This window comes from Myotis yumanensis, unplaced genomic scaffold, assembly GCF_028538775.1.
Source record: "Myotis yumanensis isolate MYYU_CA2020_CCGP unplaced genomic scaffold, mMyoYum1.0.hap1 SCAF_1, whole genome shotgun sequence".
Taxonomy (NCBI): domain Eukaryota; kingdom Metazoa; phylum Chordata; class Mammalia; order Chiroptera; family Vespertilionidae; genus Myotis; species Myotis yumanensis.
The window spans coordinates 224638669-224662236 of record NW_027223752.1 but is presented as its reverse complement, the minus strand read 5'-3'; the positions used below and the strand labels follow the sequence as shown (position 1 = coordinate 224662236).

The following is a 23568-nucleotide window of genomic DNA, read 5'->3' as shown; positions in this document are numbered from 1 at the left end:
AATTTCCTGCATTGAGTCATTCCCTCATACAGAAGAGGACATCTTTCCCACATAGACATCTGCCTTGCCTGGGGGGAAGATAGTCAACACTCCCTATTGGAAAACACCTTGCCCTGAGGGCACTTAAGAGATTAAAAGTAACAATTAGCCTCTAAACCAGTGATTCCCAAAGTGGGCGCTACCGCCCCCTGGTGGGCGCTGCAGCGATCCAGGGGGGGCGGTGATGGCCACAGGTGCATTTGTTTTAACTTTTTTTGTATTACCTTTCTATTCTGAGTTCAATAAATAGTTTCATAATTTCAAACTTCAATGTTTCTAATTTACACCTTTCTTTACTATATTTTATGAAAAAGGTAGAAACATTAATATATATATCTTTCTGTTTAATTGCTATTAAAATTTTAAAAAAATTAATTTCCAGAGGGCGCTGAGTAATATTTTTTCTGGAAAGGAGGCGGTAGGCCAAATAAGTTTGGGAACCACTGCTCTAAGCAGAAGCAACTGCCCCACCTGTTGCTGAGAAGAAGAAACAGAGAGAAACCTAGCCACACAGAATTAAAATGGCTATAGATAAGTACCTCTCAGTAATAACCCTAAATGTAAATGGCTTAAATGCTCCAATCAAAAGGTGTAAGGTAGCTGAATGAATACAAAAACGTGACCCAACTATATGCTGTTTGCAAGAGACCCACCTCAAAACAAAAGACATACCCGGGCCCTAACCAGTTTGGCTCAGTGGATAGAGCATCGGTCTGCAGACTAAAGGGTCCCAGGTTCCATTCCAGTCAAGGGCATGTACATTGGCTGTGGGCACATCCCCAGTGGGGAGTGTGCAGGAGGCAGCTGATTCATGTTTCTAACTCTCTATCCCTCTCCCTTCCTCTCTGTAAAAAGTCAATAAAACATATTTTAAAAAAAGACACACACAGGATGAAAGTGAAGAGAAGGAAAAAATTTTCCATGCAAATGGAAAAGAAAAAAAACAGCTGGAGTGGCAATACTCATATCCAACAAAATAAATTTTAAAAGCATCACGCTAAGTGAAATAAGCCAGTCCGAGAAAGGTAAATATCATATGATCTCACTCATTTGTGGAATATCATGAACAACATAAACTGATGAACATAAGTAGAGCCAGAGAGGAAAAAATATTCTAGGATATTATATTCTAGAATATAATAGAAGTATTTGCAGATTTTTAATATTTTCTAAAACTTTTGTGATATCATAATATGTTAGTACAGTTTTGGTAATATTATTATACTTAAAATCCTTTTATTCTTGAAATATTAATGTTTATTGCCTGCAGTATTATTATATATAAGATAATTTTTCTTGAATAATTGGTGTTTATTGCATGTAACATTATCATATTTAAAATTGTTTTTCTTGGGATATTAATGTTTATTGGATGTAATCTACACTAATAAAAAAGAAACATGGTAATTGGCGTACGACCACTACCCTTCCCATTGGCTAATCAGCATATCCATATCAGCAAATTAACTGTCAGCCAAGATGGCGGCCGGCCGCCATGCACTGAAGCGAACATGAGGCTTGCTTCCTCCAGGGACTGCAGACTCCAACGTTCCCCGCCTCACTTGCCAGCCTCTCAACTGCAACTCTAAGCAACTATTACTATGTTGCAAATAAGAAGCTAAACAAAACCGGCTGTCAGTCAGCCCCGGACCGCAACATTGTATCCATGTTTTCAGCAGCGAGGCCTCAGAGCTAAAGCTGGCCCAGAATAAAAAAAGAAAACAAGGAGCTGTTGGAAGCTTTTAGTCAACTGCCAGCGGGAAAACAGCCCTCAGCCCCTCAGCCAGCCTGGCCAGGCACCCCAGTGGGGACCCCCACCCTGATCCAGAACACCCTTCAGGGCAAACGAGCCAGCCCCCACCCATGCACCAGGCCTCTATTCTATATAGTAAAAGGGTAATATGCCTCCCGGCACTGGGATCAGCGGAGCAGCGAGGCTCCTGGCACCGGGATCAGCGTGACAGGGGGCAGCGCCCAAACCCCCTGATCAGCCCTGCTCTGTGCCTGATGGGGGGGAGCTCCCCAATCCCCCGATTGCCCTGCGGCTCTGTGTGTGACAGGGTGCGGCGCCCCCCCCCCCCCCCCCCCCCCCGCCCCACGGGCCCTGCTCTGTGTGTGACAGGGTAGAACCATAACCTCTCCATTGGCCCTGCCCTGAGTGTGACAGTGGCGGTGCCCCAACCCCCTGATCGGCCCTGCTCTGTGGGTGATAGAGGGTGGCGCCCCAACCCCTTTCCATAGGCCTTGCTCTGTGTATGACAGGGTAGAGCCATAACCTCCCCATTGGCCCTGCCCTGAGTGTGACAGGGTGCAGCGCCCCAACCCCTTGATCGCCCTGCTCTGTGTGTGACAGGGGGCGGTGCCCCAGCTCCCCTATCGGCCCTACTCTGTGAGTGATAGGGGGGAGCTCCTCAACCCCCTGATGGGCCCTGCTCTGTGAGTGACAGGGGGCAGCGCCCCAACCCCCTGATCGGCCCTCCTCTGTGAGTGAGAGGGGGCAGCATCCCAACCCCCTGATCGGCCCTGCTCTGTGAGTGACAGGGGGCAGCGCCCCAACCCCCTGATTGGCCCTGCTCTGTGAGTGACAGGGGGCAGCGCACCAACCTCCTGATTGACCCTGCCTTGAGTGTAACAGGGGGCGGTGCCCCAACCCCCCAATCAGTCTACCCTGAGTGTGACTGAGGGTGGCATTGCAACCTCCCGATCTGCCCTGCTCTGTGCATGACGGGGCAGCGCCCCAACTCCCCAATCGGCCCTGCTCTGAGCCTGACCAGGGGCTGCACTTAGGGATTGGGCCTGCCCTCTGCCACCCGGGAGCAGGCCTAAGCCAGCAGGTCAGGTCGTTATCTCCCAAGGGGTCCCAGACTGTGAGAGGGCACAGGCCGGGCTGGGGGACCCCCCCCCCCCACAGTGCACAAATTTTTGTACACCGGGCCTCTAGTATTATTATATTTAAGATCATTTTCTTGAAATATTAAGGTTTATTGCATGTAACACTATTATATTTAAAATCGTTTTTTCTTGAAATAAAAAAAAGAAAAACTGAAAAAAAGGAGGGGGGACTTTGCCAGCCATACCAGAAACCCCTTCATTTGCCCCATCCCCATCACGAATCCCTCCCTCCCCCACCACCTGATTTGGTAATCACTTTCCTGCATTTCTTGATAGTTTTATTACCCAAATGTGTATCCATAGACCCTAACTTGGTCTTGCCAATTAAAAATATTTTTTTGATGTGCCTTTTAAAGTTTTTAAAAATCTATAGGTTTCCTCTCCTTCCCTTCTTTTTCCTTATAATTTATCGCTGAAGAACTGGGCCGTTTGACCTTTATAATTTCTCACATCCTGGGTTTTTCTGATTGCACACCCCTGGCGAAGTGTAACATGTTCCCCTGTCCTTTGTGTGACTTGTAAATTGACAGCTGGACCCAGTGGCTTGAGCAGACGCAGGTGGTTGCCTACGCTGGCAGCAAGTGTTCTTTCATCGAGAAGCACATTGTGTCTGTCTTTTGCAATGTTATTAGCTGTTTCTGCTCAATGCCTAGAATTAGTAAGTTATTAGGGGTTGCAAAATGGTGATATTCTAATTATATCATATCTGTTTTAGTTATTAGCTGAAATTCCTTTATAAAGAGACATTTCCTCTTATCTACTATTTGGTTGCCCAGTGGTATAGTTCCCATAGGAAAAGCAAGATAAATTACTTTTCCTTCGAGGTAATAAATTAGTTCACTGTCATCCTAAATTCTTGTTACTTTATCAGTAGTATTTTCTCCTCAAGGTGGCCTTGTCTGAAAAGGGTGCAGTGCACTGGTTGGTCAGTTTCAAGAATTCACAGGTGGAAGGCTGCTCCAGTCTCTTCAGACCTAATTCGCTCGACTGGATTAGGCCAAACCCCTCTCAGTTTCAGCTCCTGTTCTAAAATTGGTCTATCATATGTTCCAGTGAACTTGTTGGCTGTTTTGGAGTTCTCTGTTTTTACATATATCAGATACCCCCCCTGCTTCCCCTCCACAGATGCTACTACCATACACTATAGATTTTGTGTCCTTGGTGTGTTCCCCATTGCTTGTATGTTAGCCTTGTAGGGGATATCTTATCATCAAGTTTTGTTGCACATGTTTTCCATGGGATGTTGCTTTTGGTATTGAGTTTCTTGGTCTCTTTTTATGTGGAAATCAGGGAGATTAAAAAAAGCAAAAACAACTCATTGTCACCAAAGCAATCTTTCCAGAAGTGGGTTAAATCCTAGAAGAGTTAGAATGGAATTGAGAATAACTAATGTTTCTGACTTGGAAGATGTGGTGATAGTAATTGCATGGATGAAGATTAAAAAATAGAAGAGAAGGAGCAAGGTAGTAAATGGAAGATAAGATTAATATTTTTATTTCATAGGTTTGAAATGCTTATGAGATACTCTACTAGAAATAACTTCTTAAGAAGTAGACTTCTGGAATTTGATAGAGAGAGCTAAGTGATGAAAGATCAACACATTGAAAGTCATGAAGCCGTTATAGGTTTGAGAAATTATATTTTAGGTAAAAATTACAGTATGAAATAGCAGTAGAATAAAAAGCTTGTGCTTGAAGAGGAAAGAGGTACTAATAAGCATTTGTGAAATAATAGTTTTATATATTTCCCATAAATATGCACAACAAATGCAGGTTCACATTGAGCAGCAATCCAAAGAGGAAGATACCATTCAAAAATCCATTTTAAGGATGCAACTGGGTTTTTGGTCATTAGGTGTAGATGCTGTATATGTTGGGTATAATATTAGGAGAATGAACTTATGAAGTCTGAGTATTTTTTCTACTGGAAAAATGATGTTAAGTATTCATAAAGATAAAAACACTAGATGATGTTAGATAGCTATGAGCTACAAGTTTTTATATTTTGAGTAGAAATGTTTACTACCACAGATCCTCTATTTCAGAGTAGTTGAAAAAGAGTTCTGTCTTTTGAGCTTATCTAGTTAATTTCCAGGTGTTCTGACCTCAGAGCGAGGTTTTTAAATAGTCTGTATATTTGGACACACTTTTTAAAAATTTCCGTTAACATTAAATATCAACCCAATGACTTATCTTGACCTTTTTTTCTTTTTTCTAAAATTAGGCCAGTCTTCAGAGAACTGATATTAAACTTGAATCTCTAAAAGAAGATATCAAGAGATTCTTTAAAACATCAGGTTTGTAAGTTGCTCTTTTCCCCCTAATTCTTTAAGGCAAAATAAGGAAATACTGTATTTGAAGGAAATATTTCATCCCCATCTAATTACTCATTCAAACTTGTGAAACAGTGGCTGGATATATTTCTATTTGGGAAGAATTAGAACTTTCAAACATTTTAATAAATGCTGTAAAAATTTAGGGTCACTAAGGAAATGACTGCTTTACATCAGTTAGTTTTTATTTTTTATTTTTTATTTTTTTTTTAATATATTTTATTGATTTTTTACAGAGAGGAAGGGAGAGAGATAGAGAGTGAGAAACATCGATGAGAGAGAAACATCGATCAGCTGCCTCCTGCACATCTCCCACTGGGGATGTGCCTGCAACCCAGGTACATGCCCTTGACCGGAATCGAACCTGGGACCCTTCAGTCCGCAGGCCGACGCTCCATCCACTGAGCCAAACCGGTTTTGGCGACATCAGTTAGTTTTAAATACTGTTTACCTTCCAGATCAAATACATCCTGAATATATGAAAAATCTTCCTCGTTCAGGAACTTGTCTTTTCCTTTTTTTGGTATATATTTTTTTCCTTCTACAATTATTTTTCCTCCTCTTTTCTACCCTTTCAACAAACAACAACAACAAAGATCCACCCCCCCCTTTTAGAGCAAGAAGAGAGGTTCCCTATTCTAACCTTTGTACATGGAAACTGAGATATTAAGTGGTTTACTTATCCAGAAAAGTTCAAGTAGTTATCAGCCAAGATAACTGATCTGACTTGTGGTAGGTACCTTATAATAATCCACTTCTGCTGTTAGGCGTTTACTGACTAGTTCATGTAACTGATTACTTGTGGTCTGCATTTTCCAAGTGTCTGGCTCTTTCTTCTTTTTTTTTTTTTTTTTAAATGTGTTTTTATTGATTTCAGAGAAGAAGGGAGAGGAAGAGAGATGTAGATACATCAATAATGAGAGAGAATCATTGATTGGCTGCCTCCTGCATGCCCCACACCGGGGATCAAGCCTGCAACCCAGGCATGTACCCTGACCAGGAATCAAACCATGACCTCCTGGGTCATAGGTCAATGCTCAACCATTGAGCCACACCAGCCGGGCTGCCTGGATCTTTCTTGCTTTTCTCTAGGCACAGTCATCATTGCACTAGTAGTGCAATGGCTAGAGATTTCAGCATTTGTTGAGCAACTTAATAGTAGAAGAAGGAACTTTTTCTCCCGTCTTGAGAAATGGTGCAATAGTTTTACTTAAAAAATAATATAATGTTGACATTTTGGCTACTCAGTGTTTGCCAAGGGATATAATGAATGCATAGGAACTAAATCCTTAATAACACTACACAGCAATTGGCAGCTGACAAAGTGCTTTCACAAATGAGTATAATGTTACAGTGAGATACATTTAATTATAATGTATATCTATCTTTGAAACTAATATGTTTATATATTTTATTTTTTTAAAAACAGGTTGGGAGAAGAAACTTCAGAATGCTGTTTATAGTGAACTGAGTGTGTGAGTTTTTCCTACCTATGATGAAATACTATGTTTAGCTATATTTACTTTGTAAGTGCTGAATACAGTATTGTTATGTATACTCATTGTATTATTTCTTATTAATATTAATATAGCATTTAAAATTAGTTAATACTTTTAAAAATTACAGTTTTGCCTGAGAATATTAACTATATAGAGGTGTTTTTTTTTTTAATATATTTTATTGATTTTTTACAGAGAGGAAGGGAGAGAGATAGAGAGTTAGAAACATCGAGGAGAGAGAAACATCGATCAGCTGCCTCCTGCACATCTCCCACTGGGGATGTGCCCGCAACCCAGGTACATGCCCTTGACCGGAATCGAACCTGGGACCTTTTAGTCCGCAGGCCGACGCTCTATCCACTGAGCCAAACCGGTTTCGGCTAGAGTTTTTTTTTTATGTTTCCTTTTTTTTTTTTTAATAATTTTTTTTTATTGCTTAAATTATTACAAAGAGTATTATATATGTCTCCTTTTTTTCCCCCTTCTTGACATTCCCCCGGTCTCCCCTATCCCCCAGTGTCTTAGGTCCATTGGTTATGCTTATATTCATGCATACAAGTCCTTCCATTGATCTCTTGCCCCCCAACCCTCCCCAGCCTTCCTGCTGTAACTATATAGAGTTTTTATATGTCACCAAAATTTATATTACAAATTTATTTATTCAGTGTAATTAGGGCTTCTTGCAAGTTACTATTTCAGAAAACTGAAGCTTACCAACATTCTATTTATTGTTACCATTTGGGATATTACCCTTTTTCTCTTTATTAATATTATTAAGAACATCATACAAAAAATTAACTTCTTTGTGTGTGTGGACTTGCCCTCAGCATCCATTGAGATATATAGAACTATTTGTCATTACAAAAAATGTAGATCTAGAATGTTAGCCTTTGTAGTTTATTTACTATTTCATCATTCCTCAGTTCTTTACTGAGTCCCTGTCACGTGCCAGCATTGCTCTGGGCACTGGGAATACAGTGCAGCATGCGAAGAGCCGTGCTGTAGGCAGAAGGGAACAGTGGGCTCAGAGACTTGGAGGGGTAACTGTGGCTCAGTGAAGGAACAGAAGTTGAATGGCTGGGTTGTATAGGGCCATGGTTGGCAAACCGCGGCTCGTGAGCCACATGCGGCTCTTTGGCCCCTTCAGTGTGGCTCTTCCACAAAATACCACATGTGGGCGCGTACGTACAGTGTGATTGAAACTTTGTGGCCTATGCACAGAACTTGGTATTTTGTGGAAGAGCCGGTATTTTGTGGAAGAGCCACACTGAAGGGGCCAAAGAGCCGCATGTGGCTCGTGAGCCGCGGTTTGCCGAGCCGCAGTTTGCCTACCACTGGTATAGGGGAAGGGCCATGGTAAAGGATGATATTAGCCACGTAGGCAGGAATGTGCTTCATACTCAAGGCTTTGTAGACTGGATCCTAATAGCATTTGGGTGTCAATTTAAAAGTTTAAGCAGAGTAGCGACATGACCATATTTGCATTTTATTCATTCAACAATGTGCTGGTTATCTAGTGTGCGCCAGGCATTACGCTAGACACTGGGATTGCAAGCACTGGTGAACATGGGAGACATCGCTCCTGGCTAGCAGCCAGGCAAATTGGCAAATAGGTTGAAAATGGCATGGAAGCAGGGACAGTCTGACGGGTGAATGCAGACCAGAGATGCTGGTTCCCTGAAACAGTGTCCGTGGGGAGGAAAAAGCTGAGAACTATTTGTGGGGGCTCAGGGGATCGGAAGAGGAAGGAGTCAAGAATGATGCACAGGTTTCTATCTGACAACCCTCTCTCTGCAGTAAGTGCACCCAATTTCAATCCTAAATTTCTAAGTTTTATTGCATTTAGAAGTACTGTAATTATTATTAAAGTGGAAGGATTTTAGAGTGATATTTAATTCTAAACCACATGTCCCTTTACAAATGACACATTGAGCACCATGAAATAATGGTTTTTAAAATGATCTTGCATATAAGAAATACTGAGGTATCTAGAGGTTATCATGTTTTCCTTTGTGAAAGGCGATTTATTCAGGTATATGGAATGTAGATTTTAGTGGGAAAAACAATGAGCTAGAAATAATCAGTAAGTGAAGCTGTCTTTAAATGAGGTAGGATAGGTTACTCTTTTCTATTCTAGAAACATTTGTTATGGACATTTGAGCCTCTTGCGTTTAGGTTCTGGGATAGGTACTGGTGGCTTCGTATGTCATTAACCCTTCACATGCTGATGTCCCACTTTGGATGAGGAATTTCTTGAGAATTCGGTGTATGGTTCTTGACTATGCAACATAGTTGCTTTGCTGTAGGTACAGGTCCTATAACTAACCTTTTTATTTTGTGAAAGAGATTGGAGTAAACGATTGGAGTATCATGTTTTCCCATTGCCTTCTATGTGATTTCACATCACTCTGTGCCTTGATCATTATATCCCAACCATTCTGTTTATTGTTTTTGTTGTTGTTGTTTTTTAAGGATTTTTAAACATTCCAAATGTTTCCACCTCAGGGTCTTATGCTTGCTTTCCCTTTGCCTCAGATCTTTGTATGATAGGCTGCTTCTTCCCACTTATGTCTTAGAATATTAGCTCCCCTAGATGCTTTCCCTACCCTTCCAAAGCACTTTTATCCCATTACCTGCTCTCATTTTCTCATGACACCTATTACTATCTGGTGTTATTCTATGTATTTATTTCTTTTTATAATTATTCACTTTCTTTACTAGAATGTCTGATATATGAGAACAGGGGATATTGTTTTAATCACTATCATATATTTAGTACCTAGAATGGCTCAAAAATCTATTGACTAAATAAATGTTTTCTTAATGAAAACAATACATTTTGAATATAAAATGTAAAGTGACTTAGAAAACAGAAAGAATTCATAAAACTTTAAAATTTTATTAAATTTGTAAATGAATGTATTATATAGTAAAACCTGGGTATTCAAATAAATATTTCTATTATTATTTCAACTGTATAAAAATATATAATCATGTGAAAAAGGATAAGAGTTGATATGTTAGTATGTCAATGGATTTTTTTCTTAAAAGATTCTTCTAAATGTTTATATTCCTGTGTTAAAATTAATAGGACAATTATCATGAGCATTTACAGAGCCAAATAATATTTTAAATTACCTCAGTTTATGAACCCAGATAATTATGCAATTTAACAAGTAATTAAATTGCTAATCTAAAACTACAGTACTGGTAGGGTAAGAGTTGAAGTTTGTCAGGCTGTTGCACCTTGTGTCAACACATACACTGCTAATAAGTAGTCTATTTCATTCATAACATGGGCTACAGAGGTAAGTAATTTCTAACCAAGAGAATTAGTTAATTATCAAGAGTAAGGTACAATATTAAGCTGCCTCTTCTTGTTCCTAGGTTTCCTCTACCTAGTCACCCTGCAGTACCTCCGGAACATCTTAAAGAGCCTTTGGTATACATGAGGAAAGCACAGGTTGGCTATTGTTTACTTTTATTTTCCATGTCAGGTTATATAATGCAGAATGAAAGGTCCTTATTGATGTCAGGAGTATATGTTATTCACTGTATGAAAAACTGGGTAAGAACCAATAAAATGATGTGAATAGTATTTGTATACTCTTCTTTTTACTTTCAGTAACCAAGGATCACACATACTTAAAGCAATCCTGAAAACATTGAGTAGAAAAAAAATACTATGTACCATACAGGTCTGAAATTTAAAATATGATAGAAGTTCCCCATGCTCTGTGATATTAAAGGAATGAAATGGGGATGAACTGACGCACTGTCCCCTTAAAAATTTGGCTTTTGAAGCCAGTATTGATGATGGCATATTTGAAATATATTTGTTCTCATAGCAGACTGTTATGTACTCACTGTGTTCTGTTGCAAAACTCAAATGAGCATACACTATAAATGGGCTGAAAACAACTAAAAATCACTTTAAAAGAATAAAGTAATTCAAACAGAAAAACTGAAAAAGCAGTTAAAAGAGAAAATAACTCCTCTCACGTGTCCCTCAGCATAGGCTACCTCTACCGTCTACTCGTTCTCTTCTCCCAACTGTTGAACACTTAGGAGGAAAACCATATATGTTGACCATTAATTTTGATTAAATCCATTTATTCATCTTCCAGTGGATACATTTTGCTGCCTGTCAATCCTTTTATAATTCATTATTTATTACCTGGTTTCTGGTTAGATTTTCCCAAAGTTTTGCCATGCTTGTGTAGCCTGAAATTCTACCTCTATCTCACTCTTTTTGAACATTTGCCAATTATTTTATTGAGAATATTTAGGTCATCTCATTCAAGCTTCCATAGCTTCCTGCTTTGCTGCTACACCTTTTTTGGATCCATTCCTCTATGATCAACTGTTTACTGTGCATTTCTTCTGTTAGATCAAACTCAGCATGTCTAAAACCGAGTTTCTGATGTTTTTTCTAAAATGAGTATATCTTCTGCCTTCCCAAGTTCTGATGATTGGTTTCCATCATTATTATACTAATGTAGACATGAAATATCTTCAACCTCATTTTTCCAAATCCAAATACTCACTAAGTTCTATAAATGATTTCTTTCCATAGTCTTAGAGAGCCTTCTATTCTTTTTTATCATTATTACCATAGTGATCACATGATCATGATGATGACCATAATGACTATCTCTTGTTGAGTGCTTACTTGGCTTCAGACATTAATTAGCATCCTTGCCTTATTCTTACACCTCTTAACTTTCAATGAGTCTATCACCCAATGTAATCTCAACACAATGAACTTGAACTACAAGCAGATGAACCCTTATAATGTATCTCACTGCCTTCTAACAAACTTTTAGTGACTCCCACCCAATTGCCTAACAAATTAATTTCCTATTCCAAAGCCCAACATTTAAGAATTTTTACTATTTGTTCCAGTGTCCCCTTCCACTTTATCAGTATTTGCTGTCTTATAACTGTCCTATGTGCCCATCCAAGTGAATTATTTTGTCTTTCCCTCTTGCATCTTCAATACCTTTCTTATTTTTTATCATCATGGAAAGCCCTTTCTGCCTGATTTGCATTATGAAAACCCTATTTACTTTGTGAGGATCAGCTCAGATGACATCTCTGATGTTGTTACACCAGTGTTGAAAAGTGTCTCTTCCTCTTTGCCCTCTTGTAGCACACAATCATTTCGTGACCCGTTTCACCAATTGCATTTCATTAGAGTAACTTCTGTACATATCATTCTGAAATTTATATCTTTTGAAAGCAGTAATGATGTAAAAACATTTTTGTATGCCCATTATATCTAGTATGCTAACTTTTATATAGCAGGATCTTAGTAAGTTTATGTTGAATGAATAGTAAAGGCATTTGCAATCTCTTCTACCAATGATTACAGTATTCATTTAAAACATATTTACTAAATAAATACCTAGGAGGAGAAGACACTCTGCTATGTGCTATGGAGATTCAGAAATAACTTAGATTCTGCCTTTAGATAACTTCATGGTTTAAGAAGATTTGGACATAGGTAGTTGTAATGTAAGGTAGGAAGTGCTGTGTGCTCTAGGGGAGGTGAGTAAGAAGTGTTGTTAATGTTGACCTTGATCATCTGGCAGAGGTAGTAATTGTGAGGTTTCATCACTGTAAAATCACTCCCTCCCCCCTCTGTATACTTTACTCTTTGGAAGGAAGTTACTGTGTGTAGTCCACACTTAAGGAGGGGTAGTTATGCTCTGCTTCCTTGAGGAGGGAGTATCAACAAATTATTTTGAATTTCTCCTTATGGAAGAGTTCTCTCTCTCTCTCTCTCTCTCTCTCTCTCTCTCTTTCTCTTTCTCTCTCCCCCCGCCCCCACTCTGTTTATTTAATTTTTTATATCAGTATAAACTCATGGATATTTACTTTATACTTTGGGTTTTAATTGAAAACTTCTTAATTTTGTTGCTTACAATCTGTTCTGAATGTTAAAGGCTCAAAAACTTCTTCAGTAAAGAAACTGTTCACTTTGATTTAGTCCAGTGTTGTTCAAACTTAGGTGACCATGGAACCCCATTTCCATGTAAAATACCTTGGGAACTACTTTGCTACACCCTTCAGAGAAAGCATTATGAAGAAAAGGATACACAGCATGATAAATACAAGTTCCTGAGTTTTCTTGTGAAATAATATTAGTAAGCACATGGAGCTCTAATCGTGTGGCTGGTGCCGTTCTAGGGCTTTACAAGTATTCACTCACTTAATCATCATGGCAAGCTTTTGAGGTGAGTTACTCTTATGATCTTTCATTCAACTTCACAAAACTAGTAGGTGAAGAGTTGGGATTTGAACCTGGAATTCTGGTTCCAGATAGTATTCAGCCTGTTTCTCTGTACAGTCCAGAAACCTTCAGGCAAACTTAAGGTATGCTATGTGGCTGAATTTACTCTGTTTTCTATCAATTCAGTAACCTAAGCAAAAATAGGAAGTTTGTTAGTTTTATATTATTTCAATTCTCATTCCCTTTCTAATTGGTCTTTCTGTCTTATTGTCACTCCACCTCTTAAAACTTCTAAGACTTTTAGGATATAATTCCATCCCTTTACTTTAGCTTACCAGGCTGTAACTGGTCTTGCCCTTTTTTATGATTCAAGTCTCATCTCTTGCCTACTCATACTGCCCCTCCCCATGTTCCCACTCCCCTCCCCACTCCCACACACATGTATATTCTCTCTGTCTAATCATACTTGACCTCTCCCAGTTGTTCCAGCAGAACCATTGCTTATGCTGCTGCTTCTACCTGAAACTCCCCATGTATTTCTAGCCAACTTATGCATATTCTTCAGGGATCAGGTTAGATGGTAGTTTCTTTTGAAAGGCTCCCTGACCCCCCAGATATCAGATGCTCAGTTAACTCTTCCTGTCTTTAGTCCTCCACATGGAAAGCACCCTGTACTTCCTACCACAATACTTGGGTCGTTTGTATTATTACTAGGTTCTGAAGTCCTTGTGAAATACTTGGGTCGTTTGTATTATTACTAGGTTCTGAAGTCCTTGTGGAACAGCATCAGCCTCTCTTTCCCAGCTGTATCTCCAACATCTGGCACAGTGTCTGTCCCACGGTAGATGCTCAATACATATTACTTAAAATGTTGAATGAATTGAATAAACAAAAAAAGAAAATGTTCCCTCCTAAAAATATCTATACCTCTTTTCCTACTATAATTCCACATCTAGAATCTTATCTAAAGGAATCAGAGAAACAGAAGTTTATGTTCATGATAAGAGTAAAAACTTTAAAAGAATCTAAATGAATAGCAATAGGGCTTGCTGAAATATAACATGGCATTTCCAAAAGATAATATTATACAGGCATCAAAAATATCATTTTTGAGGAAATTACAAAATAGGAAAGTGCATAGAATGTAATCTTAAATGGAAAAATAAAAAGATATGACAATATAATTCCACTTTAAGAATGTACATGAGTATATATATGTATACACACATATATATCTCAATTATATATATATACATAGAAAAATAAAAGAAGAGAATAAAATGTTAACAATGGTTATTTTTGGATGATGGAAATTTGTTGATATGTATTTATTATTTTATTCTTTACATAGTCTGTTTTCCAAATTATCTTAAATAAATGTGTTATATTTATAATCAAAGAATTACTAAAATATTTTTATTAAGTACCTGAGCTATTATTATTTTGTTTTACTTTATTTTTTGTCAGCATAAAGAAAATAATTTTTTAATTTCATAGTCATTTTTTTTTACATGCTGCATATTTATTATACAGTGGGGGGAGGGGGACTCCTGTAATAATGTCAACATTAAAATCTTTAAAAATAAAAACAAAATATTATACAATTTTAAAAGACTATTTACTTACATTGTTATAAAAATATAGCAAGGTGATAGCTAATACCCATTTAAAGATTTTTATACAATTATGATTCTTTTATTAATCTTTTGCCTCTCATGGCTTAGAAATTACCTTATTTATAAAACTCTTGAAATCCTTTGAGTTAATATCATACATTCCAATTATTAGGGAAACTGATTTGAAGCCAACAATAATTTCATTTGGCGAGGATATGAGTTTGGGTAAGAGGTAATGTCTTCCTATTTAAACATTTTAAATGTAAAAGGCCATTTATTTTCCTTCTAAATAACATTTTAAAGCTTTATTTATTTTATAAGTCTTTTGGGTAGAAAACATTATTTTGTATTAATGAACTATCATTTTTCAAGAGCTTATTTGCTTTTTTGGGGATGCTAAGTGTATATTAAAATTTTAATTTAATAGCACACAAATAACTATGATTTTTTTGAGCATTTATTTTTCAGAGTTAGGGTTTAGTCACTTTTATAAATACAACCTGAGAAAAATTAAGTATCTATAAAACTGGAGCTGAAATAGACCTTCGGGTTTACCCAATGCAACCTCTGGAGTTTATCGCCTTTTGCTCAAGTACTTCTGGAAACAGAACTCACAGTGTCATGGATTTAAGCCATTTGGTTAAGTCATTCCACTTGTTGGGGAGTTTCTTTCTTATAATAACTAGTCAAAGGCTCCTTATTACATTTACACACTGGTCCTAGTTTTGTGCGTAGCATATATATAGATAGAAAGCATTCAATATATGTTAGTCAGTGAGTCAGCGAGTAAACAAAGGAATGAATAAATACCACTTAATTGAGATTAGAGTTCTTGAGGGAACCTAAAGGTTGACCCAGCTTGAAAGCAGCCACTTTCTTCTTGGATTTCCCTTCATTGTCAGGAAATTCTATTTCTGTTTCTGGTGTCTATGGAAATGACTTCTTTAACCATCTGGTTGAAATTCTTGCAAGTGGAAAAGCTGGTACATAGTAAGCTGTAATCCATATTTGTTGACTGAACTAAGGTATGAAGATAACCAATCTCAACCATCCTCACCATTTCTGTATAACTCATAATATCTTTAATTTTTTTTTTTTACTAACTTTAAAAATCAGTTTCAGTATTGTTAACCAGGAACAATAATAGATTGTTCTTTATGTTTCAGGGAAGTTGGGAAAAAAGGATTTTGAAGAGTTTAAATAGTATGTGCACTGAACTGAGTATCCCATTGGCACGAAAGGTACTTTTAATATTTAAATATTTTATTGTAAATCAAGCACTGGAAAGTATCATGAAGTTATACTTAGGCAGATTTATCTTTTTTACTAGTATATCAGTTTGTTTTAAAACAAAAAATATATAAAATATTAATTGTGTGGGTGTATTCTATATAGATTTCTGTTATGTATGCTGTAATGTTTTTTTATAATAAACCTATAACTTGAGAATAAGTAGAAATAAAGTATAGAATCTATATTATAGATTATTTAGCGATTTGGCTGTAAAGGTTATAGGTGGACATTAAAGATTTCAATAACCTGTTGACTCATTATTTTCTGGTTAATTCGCAAAATTGCCATATTTTTTAATTAGAGTTCAGGCATACTATCATCTTGTAATAGCAAATATGATGCCATCTTTCAGTGTTAACATAGGCAATGAAAAGAATGATTTGTTATCTCTCTACAGAACTATTTAGATGGAATAGTATTAACTTTACTTAGATCTAGTACTCAACATTTATCTGTCAGTTGGGGCTTTGAGCGGGGAGAGATGAAAAAGGAGAGAAAAGCCACATGAGGAATGTTCTGGATTCTTTCTAGGGGTTCCCAAGTAGGAGAGAATAAGTTTCTCTTCACTTGGTTCTTTTTACCTGCTATTTGTTCCCTGCTGTTGAACAGAATATAGTGGATGTTTTGGATAATAACCAAGGACAAGTCACTGAAGACACCAGAGGATGGTGCTAAAAAAGATAAATTTATACTAAAAACTGTCTAAGTAGGTAGTAGTGTGTAATATACTATCTTTTGTATAGGAAGATGATGCCACTGACTCAGTCACACTCTCTTGGCCAGTCCCCTTTGCAATGCATTTCTGAGATTGCTGGAGGGGGTAAGCGGTGTAGTATGTGGGCTGAGCAGCAGTGTTTGTGTGTAAAATTTACTGGCCAGTACAGATTATTTACCTTCTTTTCTTGGACTCATTAACTGAGCCACTGAAACTAGATATAATAGTTAAATAATAATTTAAGTGTAATTCTAAAAAAGTTTGTGTGTAATGAAATTATGTTTCCTTATGTTATAGTACCTTATTTAAACTTTTAGATGAGTTATTGATTCCTATTTTTCAGCTGCATTGCTAAACTTCACAAAATGAAACCAATTTTTAAATTATCTTTTCTAGAGGCCAGTTGGAGAACAGAAAGAACTTCTCAATAAATGGAATGAAATGGGAACTGATGAACCAGGTACAAGAATAGCTTTTTCCAAAATGTGGTTGTGGGGGGAAATTGCATTCTTAGTAATTGTGGACCCAAAGTAACAATATTAACAGTACTTTTGGACAGATAGCAACTTTCCTTTCCCACTAATTTTCTATCATTTGTTTTGTTTGCTTTGCAGTTTGAAAATTCCTAACTTTGGTCAGTGTTCTCTCTTGAGAATATTTAAGGCAATTATCCTTTTTTAAAGCAGCATTTGAAAACATTTTTATAAAAGAGTAAATTAAATCATTCTTGAATCTATTAGATTCATAGTTAAGGCAAATATTTTTCAAGCTTTACTTCTGTTGAGATGTTAAAGATAGGTCAACTGGTGTAAAGTTCTAAGACTTCTAAAATGTTTTTAAGGACTTATTGTAGGATAATTTTAATGTTTAAAACTGAGTCAATCAATTTTATAAACATACTAGAGGCCTGGTGCATGAAATTTGTGCATGGGTGTGTTTGTGTATGTCCCTCAGCCCAGCCTGCAACCTCTCCAATCTGGAATCCCTCTCACAATCCAGGACTGCTGGCTCCAAACCGCTCACCTGCCTGCCTGCCTGATTGCCCCTAACCTCTTCTGCCTGCCATCCTGATCATCCCCTAAGCACTCCCCTGCCAGCCTGATCGACTCCTAACTGCTCCCCTGCAGGCCCGATGCCCCTAACTGCCCTCCCCTGCAGGCCTGGTTGCCCCTAACTGCCCTCCCCTGCTGGCCTGATCGCCCACAACTGCCCTCCCCTGCCGGCCATCTTTGACCACATGGGGGCGGCAATCTTATGTGTTGGAGTGATGGTCAATTTGCATATTGCCTCTTTATTATATAGGATAATTAGTGACAACTATATATACTTTACTATGATAATATATATAATGGCTTAAGTACACACCTACATAATTTTTCACTATCCTCCTTAAAAATAAGTGTGGGGGGCCTGGGCAAGAAATAACATAGGAAGCAGTGTGTCACAGAAGTTCAAAAGAGAGGACAGTTCAGTACAACTAGAGGAATTCACTGAGAATGTATTGTTTGTATTCTACGCACTTTGAGAATTCTCATATAGAACTTTTGTATTATATTGACATTGTTTATTCAGTTATAATCTATTACAAATATATGAGTGGGAGACTCTCAGTTTCTTTCAGAATATGCCATCTAGGCTGTCAAGGGGGAGGGACTGTCTTTTTATTTTTGTGTTACCAATACTTAACACAATGTATGGCAAATAACCAACACTCTACAAATGTTTAATTAATCTAGCTGCACAGTAATGAATGCAGGAATCATGAATATTTATTATTAATAAACATGTACTATGTTAACTGAAATTTTGTTTGTAATCTGTCTTCTTAATTCTAGATTTAAGCCATTTCAGACCTGTTTATGCACCTAAGGATTTTCTTGAGGTAAATTCTGTTAGTTAAATATATGTATGATAATGAGGGGAAAGTATGAAAGAAATGATGATACAAGAATATCTCTAGGCAGAGGAAATCACCATGTAAACAGCCCCCAAGTCAATGAAGCAGTGGAATGACATGATCAGATTTGTGTTTGGATATTGCTATTGGAAAATATATTGGAATATGGAAAGATTAGAGGCAAGTAAATCCATTAGGAAGATTTTTTCATAAAAAATAGCGACTCTAAGTCATGTTGCCTGCTGCCTGGCACATACCATGGTATAGGTGTCAGGGAATCTTTTCCCTTTTTATTCCCTCCTTGTTCTAGTCCAGGCAATAAACAGTGTAAACACAGGGGCTATTACATAGCACATTATAAATAACAAGTTAGTACATTCCATCCCATCTTGACCACAATCCCAGGTATCCCTGGAGATAGGCATAGATAGAAAACCAGCTGCAAGCCCTTCCTATCTTTAACTGCTCTATCTCCAACAGGTAGAACAAGGCTTAGCATATTCTTGCTCAATAAATAGTTGTTACATGAACGAATGAATCTTTCACATTTCATTTTTATTTCTTTTCTGAACCTGTAGTCTCTGATACCAGTTTACCAGCATTAAACATTGTTAGAAATGTTATCAGGTTGTTTGGAGTATAAATAGTCTCCTTTTAAATTTAAAGAGAAGTTAGGTTGGTCAGAAACCGCCTTTATAGCGATGGTATTGTTTCTCTTAGCTTAGTAAAGGTTTCCTCTAAACCCTTTCCTTTTCTAGCACTAAGGGCTGAAATTTCATGTAATTTTTATATGGTTATTTTTAACTGTGTTTTCTCCCTAATAGTCGTATATTCCGTTTCCTTAGGAACTGTTGCTGAATTGATGCTTTTCTTATTTATGCTAGGATTCTTTTTTAATTTAAGAACACTTCCTATAGTTATTTCCTTAGTTACTAATATAGTGTCTGCATTTTTAATATTTTCTCTTTCCTATCACCCATGTATTCATAGATTCTTTTTCTTTCCCAGTCTGTGTTTGTGAGTTCCCCATGCAGTATTTGTGTAATTAGTCTGAAATTGTGCCGTTCTCTATTAGTCTGTATTTAACATGGTTGATTCTTTGCTAAATCTTTTATTTTTTTAAACAAATGCCATCGATTTTTTTCAGTTTCAATTTAGTGTTTGCAATATTATGAAACTTTGAGCATTATAGCACATTCCATTTTATCAACTATTAGTTATCAGTTCAATGCCTTCCTCAGATACGATAGCGTTTCTGTCATCATCATTTCCTTCCCTGGATTCTTTTTTTTTTTAATATATTTTTTATTGATTTTTTACAGAGAGGAAGGGAGAGGAATAGAGAGTTAGAAACATCAATGAGAGAGAAACATCAATCAGCTGCCTCCTGCACACCCCCTACTGGGGATGTGCCCGCAACCAAGGTACATGCCCTTGACTGGAATCGAACCTGGGACCTTTCAGTCTGCAGGCCGACGCTCTGTCCACTGAGCCAAACCAGTCAGGGCTCCTCCCCTGGATTCTTGATTGTTGATTTCCCTCAAGAGCTTCAACTTTAAAATATTTTAAAAACTTATGATTATTCTTTCCCCCAAATGAGTGTTGAAAGAAAAATAAGAAAACATACATAAGAAGAAAATTTTAAATAAAAATTACTCATAATACCATCATACAGCAATAGACACAATTATCATAATTTTTAAAACGTAATATATTATGAACATTTTTCATGTTATTATCTACATAAATTACTTATTATACTGTATTATATTATGTGAATTGATCATAATTTATTTAAGTAATTCCCTCGAATGGGATGTGTAAGTTGTTATATGTTTTTCCATTATAAACAGCATTTCATTAACATTCTTTCTGCACTATTTTTGCAAATATTGTATATTATTTCCACAACTATACTCATAGAAATGAGATTCCTAGATTAAAGGATATGCAAATTTCTATGAATTATTTTATATGCTTAATTTTGAAAAGTATGTAAAGTCTCTTTTTTGTTAGCTTGGCTTCTGAAAATTTTTTTTTGTTTTTCCATGTGGGTTTGGTTTAGAGGTGAGACCTTCCAATATTGCCTTAGTATCTTTCTAAAAAACATTGTCAATATTTGTTTTTAAAAGGGTTAGAGTTGGTTCTATAATTTTCCTTGATGAATATTACAGTCGAGTAATTTTTATTTTTCTATCACCTTTCCTGGTAAATTGTTATAATCAAACAATTTTTTATTTTTTCTTACCATTAAAAAGTTTTCTTTATAATTAAATTTTATTCTTAAATTTTTTTTTTTTAAATATATTTTATTGATTTTTTACAGAGAGGAAGGGAGAGAGATAGAGAGTCAGAAACATCGATGAGAGAGAAACATCGATCAGCTGCCTCCTGCACATCCCCCACTGGGGATGTGCCCGCAACCCAGGTACATGCCCTTCACCGGAATCGAACCTGGGACCTTTCAGTCCGCAGGCCGACGCTCCATCCACTGAGCCAAACCGATTTCGGCTTATTCTTAAATTTTTATAATTAAATGATAGATCATCAGTTGGAATATTAAGCCATCCTAATTAAGAGCATGTTTATGGTATTTTAACATTTTAGTACAATTTTACAGTATTCTAGAATGTTATTGAAGTATATGATTAACCCCAAATAGTTTTTAATTTTGTGGTGATACACCAAGAATATCACTGCCAATTTTAGAAGTGTAAACATTCTATAAAAAACTAATCAATTTTGTTGGGTTTGTTTTTAAAGGTATTAATTAATCTTCGCAACCCAAATTATGAAAATGGTGATTCTCCTAGTTTCAGGACTCATTTGGGTTTAATCCAAATTCCTCTGAAAGTAAAAGACATCCCTGAATTGGTAAGTATAGGCCTCCAAGAAAAACACTGCAAGTATAGATGATCTGACAGGCTTGACCACACACAAAATTGTATTGCGAAAGATCTTTTCAGATTGTTAAAGGGTGTAGGAAGAGGTAAATGAATTTAATTTTAAAAGTATAAGAAAGGAAATACATTTATAACATATGTTATGTGGCTCAGCAGTGAATTACATTTAAATTGTCATAGTAATGCAAACAATATAGATTTAATCAAGAATGAATATATATATATATATATATATATATATATATATATATATATATATATATATATATATAAAACAAGTGACGGGAATGCCAGAATGACTGGAACAACCTGTCGCTATGATGTGCACTGTGGCCGGCCCACCGGCCCAATTGGGGGGTGGCCCCTCCCCCCAGCTAGCCCTGTCCCCGATTGACCCCCCACACCTAATCAGGGGCAGAACTGGCTGGCCAACCTCCTGCCTGCCTGGCCCAATTGGCCCCCATTGGAGGGGAGGGGGCAGCCAGACCCCACCCATGCACAAATTTGTGCACTGGGCCTCTAGTTTATGTATAATTATATTGAAACTAGAAGCCCAGTGCACGAAATTCGTGCACTCGTGGGGGTCCCTCAGCCCGGCCTGTGCCCTCTCACAGTCCAGGAGCTCTCTGGGGACATCCTTAGTGCTGCTGCAGAGGTGGGAGAGGCTCCCGCCACCACTGCTGTGCTCACTAGCCATGAGCCCAGCTTCTGGCTGAGCAGTGCTCCCCCCTGTGGGAGTGCACTGACCACCAGGGGGCAGCTCTTGCATCATCCTATATCCTATATAATAAAAGGCTAATATGCAAATCGACTGAACAGCAGAACTACTAGTCGCTATGACATGCACTGACCACAGGGGGCAGCTCCTGCATTGAGTGTCTGCCCCTTGGTGGTCAGTGAGTGTCATAGCGACCAGTTGTTCCGCTGTTCAGATGATTTGCATATTAGCCTTTTATTATATAGGATGATGGTGAGAAGTACATGAGCGAAAAATCCCCACTTTCCATAAAACAACAAACCCAGTAAATGTCTGAAACTGGTAAATTAAAAATAGAAATATACACTTATTACTTGAAATATGGAGATATATACCAGAAAAAAAGCAGCTGTCCCTGGATAGTGGGCCAATTATGAGTGTGTGTGTATATGGAGGAGTGTATAAGACAGAGAACTGCTATGCTGTTGTTGTGATAAGTCTTTGAGTGGATTTCACCTCTTAAACTATTTGCTGCATGTAGAGACAGTGTAGGTGGTTAGATTCTGAAGCCAACTAACTAGCTGTGTGATCTTGAGCAAGTTTTTTTACCTTGAGCTTTAGTTTTCTTATTTGTAAAACTAGAGGCCCGTTGGAGAACAGAATTCATGCACAGGTAGGGTTCCTAGGCCTGGCCAGTGATCAGGGCCAATCTGTGGGGTGACCAGTGGGGCGATCGGGGGCCCCTGCTGCACCCGTCTTGGCTGGCCTGGGGCCTGCGGTCTGGGGACAGCTCCTGCATTGAGCATCTGCCCCATGGTGGTCACTGTGCATCATAGTGACTGGTCATTCCACCAGTGGTTCAGCTGTTTGGTCAATTTGCATATTAGGCTTTTATTATATAGGATAGTGATGATAATCTCTCATAGGAGTGTTGTGCAGATCAGTAAGTTAAAATAGAAGTTATGGGTTGAATTGAGCCCTCCCAAAGGTATGCTGAAGTCCTAACCTCCAGTATCTGTGAATGTGACCTCATTTGGAAATAGAGCCTTACAGATGCAATCAAGTTAAGACGATGATTATTAGAGTCAGGTGGGCCCTAAATCCAATATGACTAGTGTCCTTATTGGAAGATGAGAAGAGACACAGAAGGGAGAGACTCAAGAAGAATGTCATATGACATGAATGCAGAGAATGGGGTGCTGTATTTATAAGCCAAAGAACACAAAGATTGCTGGCAGCATCAGGAGCCATGAGAAAGGCATGCGACAATTCTCCCCCAGAGCCTCCAGGGAGAGCATCAATTAGCCCATTGATTTTGGACTTCGAGCCCTCAGAACTGTGAGATAAATGTCTGTTGTTTAAAGCCACCCAGTTAGTGGAACATGCAAAGCAGTATATAGCTATTTACCGCAAATACTACAACTTTGATAATTAAATTTTAAGAGGTAAT

General features: G+C 37.6%; 1 protein-coding gene across 3 annotated transcripts in view; it reads left to right on the top strand.

Moving 5' to 3' along the window:
• Positions 1-23568, top strand: part of TBC1D19 (TBC1 domain family member 19) — a 115154-nt gene that overhangs the window by 28453 nt on the left and 63133 nt on the right. For 2 of the 3 annotated variants that reach the window (XM_070398346.1, XM_070398340.1), the window contains exons 2-8: positions 5155-5227; positions 6693-6738; positions 10150-10225; positions 15780-15854; positions 17018-17081; positions 18457-18503; positions 21282-21392. In XM_070398346.1, coding sequence (XP_070254447.1) covers positions 5155-5227; positions 6693-6738; positions 10150-10225; positions 15780-15854; positions 17018-17081; positions 18457-18503; positions 21282-21392 — 492 coding nt within the window. The remainder of the gene's footprint in view (positions 1-5154; positions 5228-6692; positions 6739-10149; positions 10226-15779; positions 15855-17017; positions 17082-18456; positions 18504-21281; positions 21393-23568) is intronic. The other variant, XM_070398356.1, reaches the window with a different exon arrangement.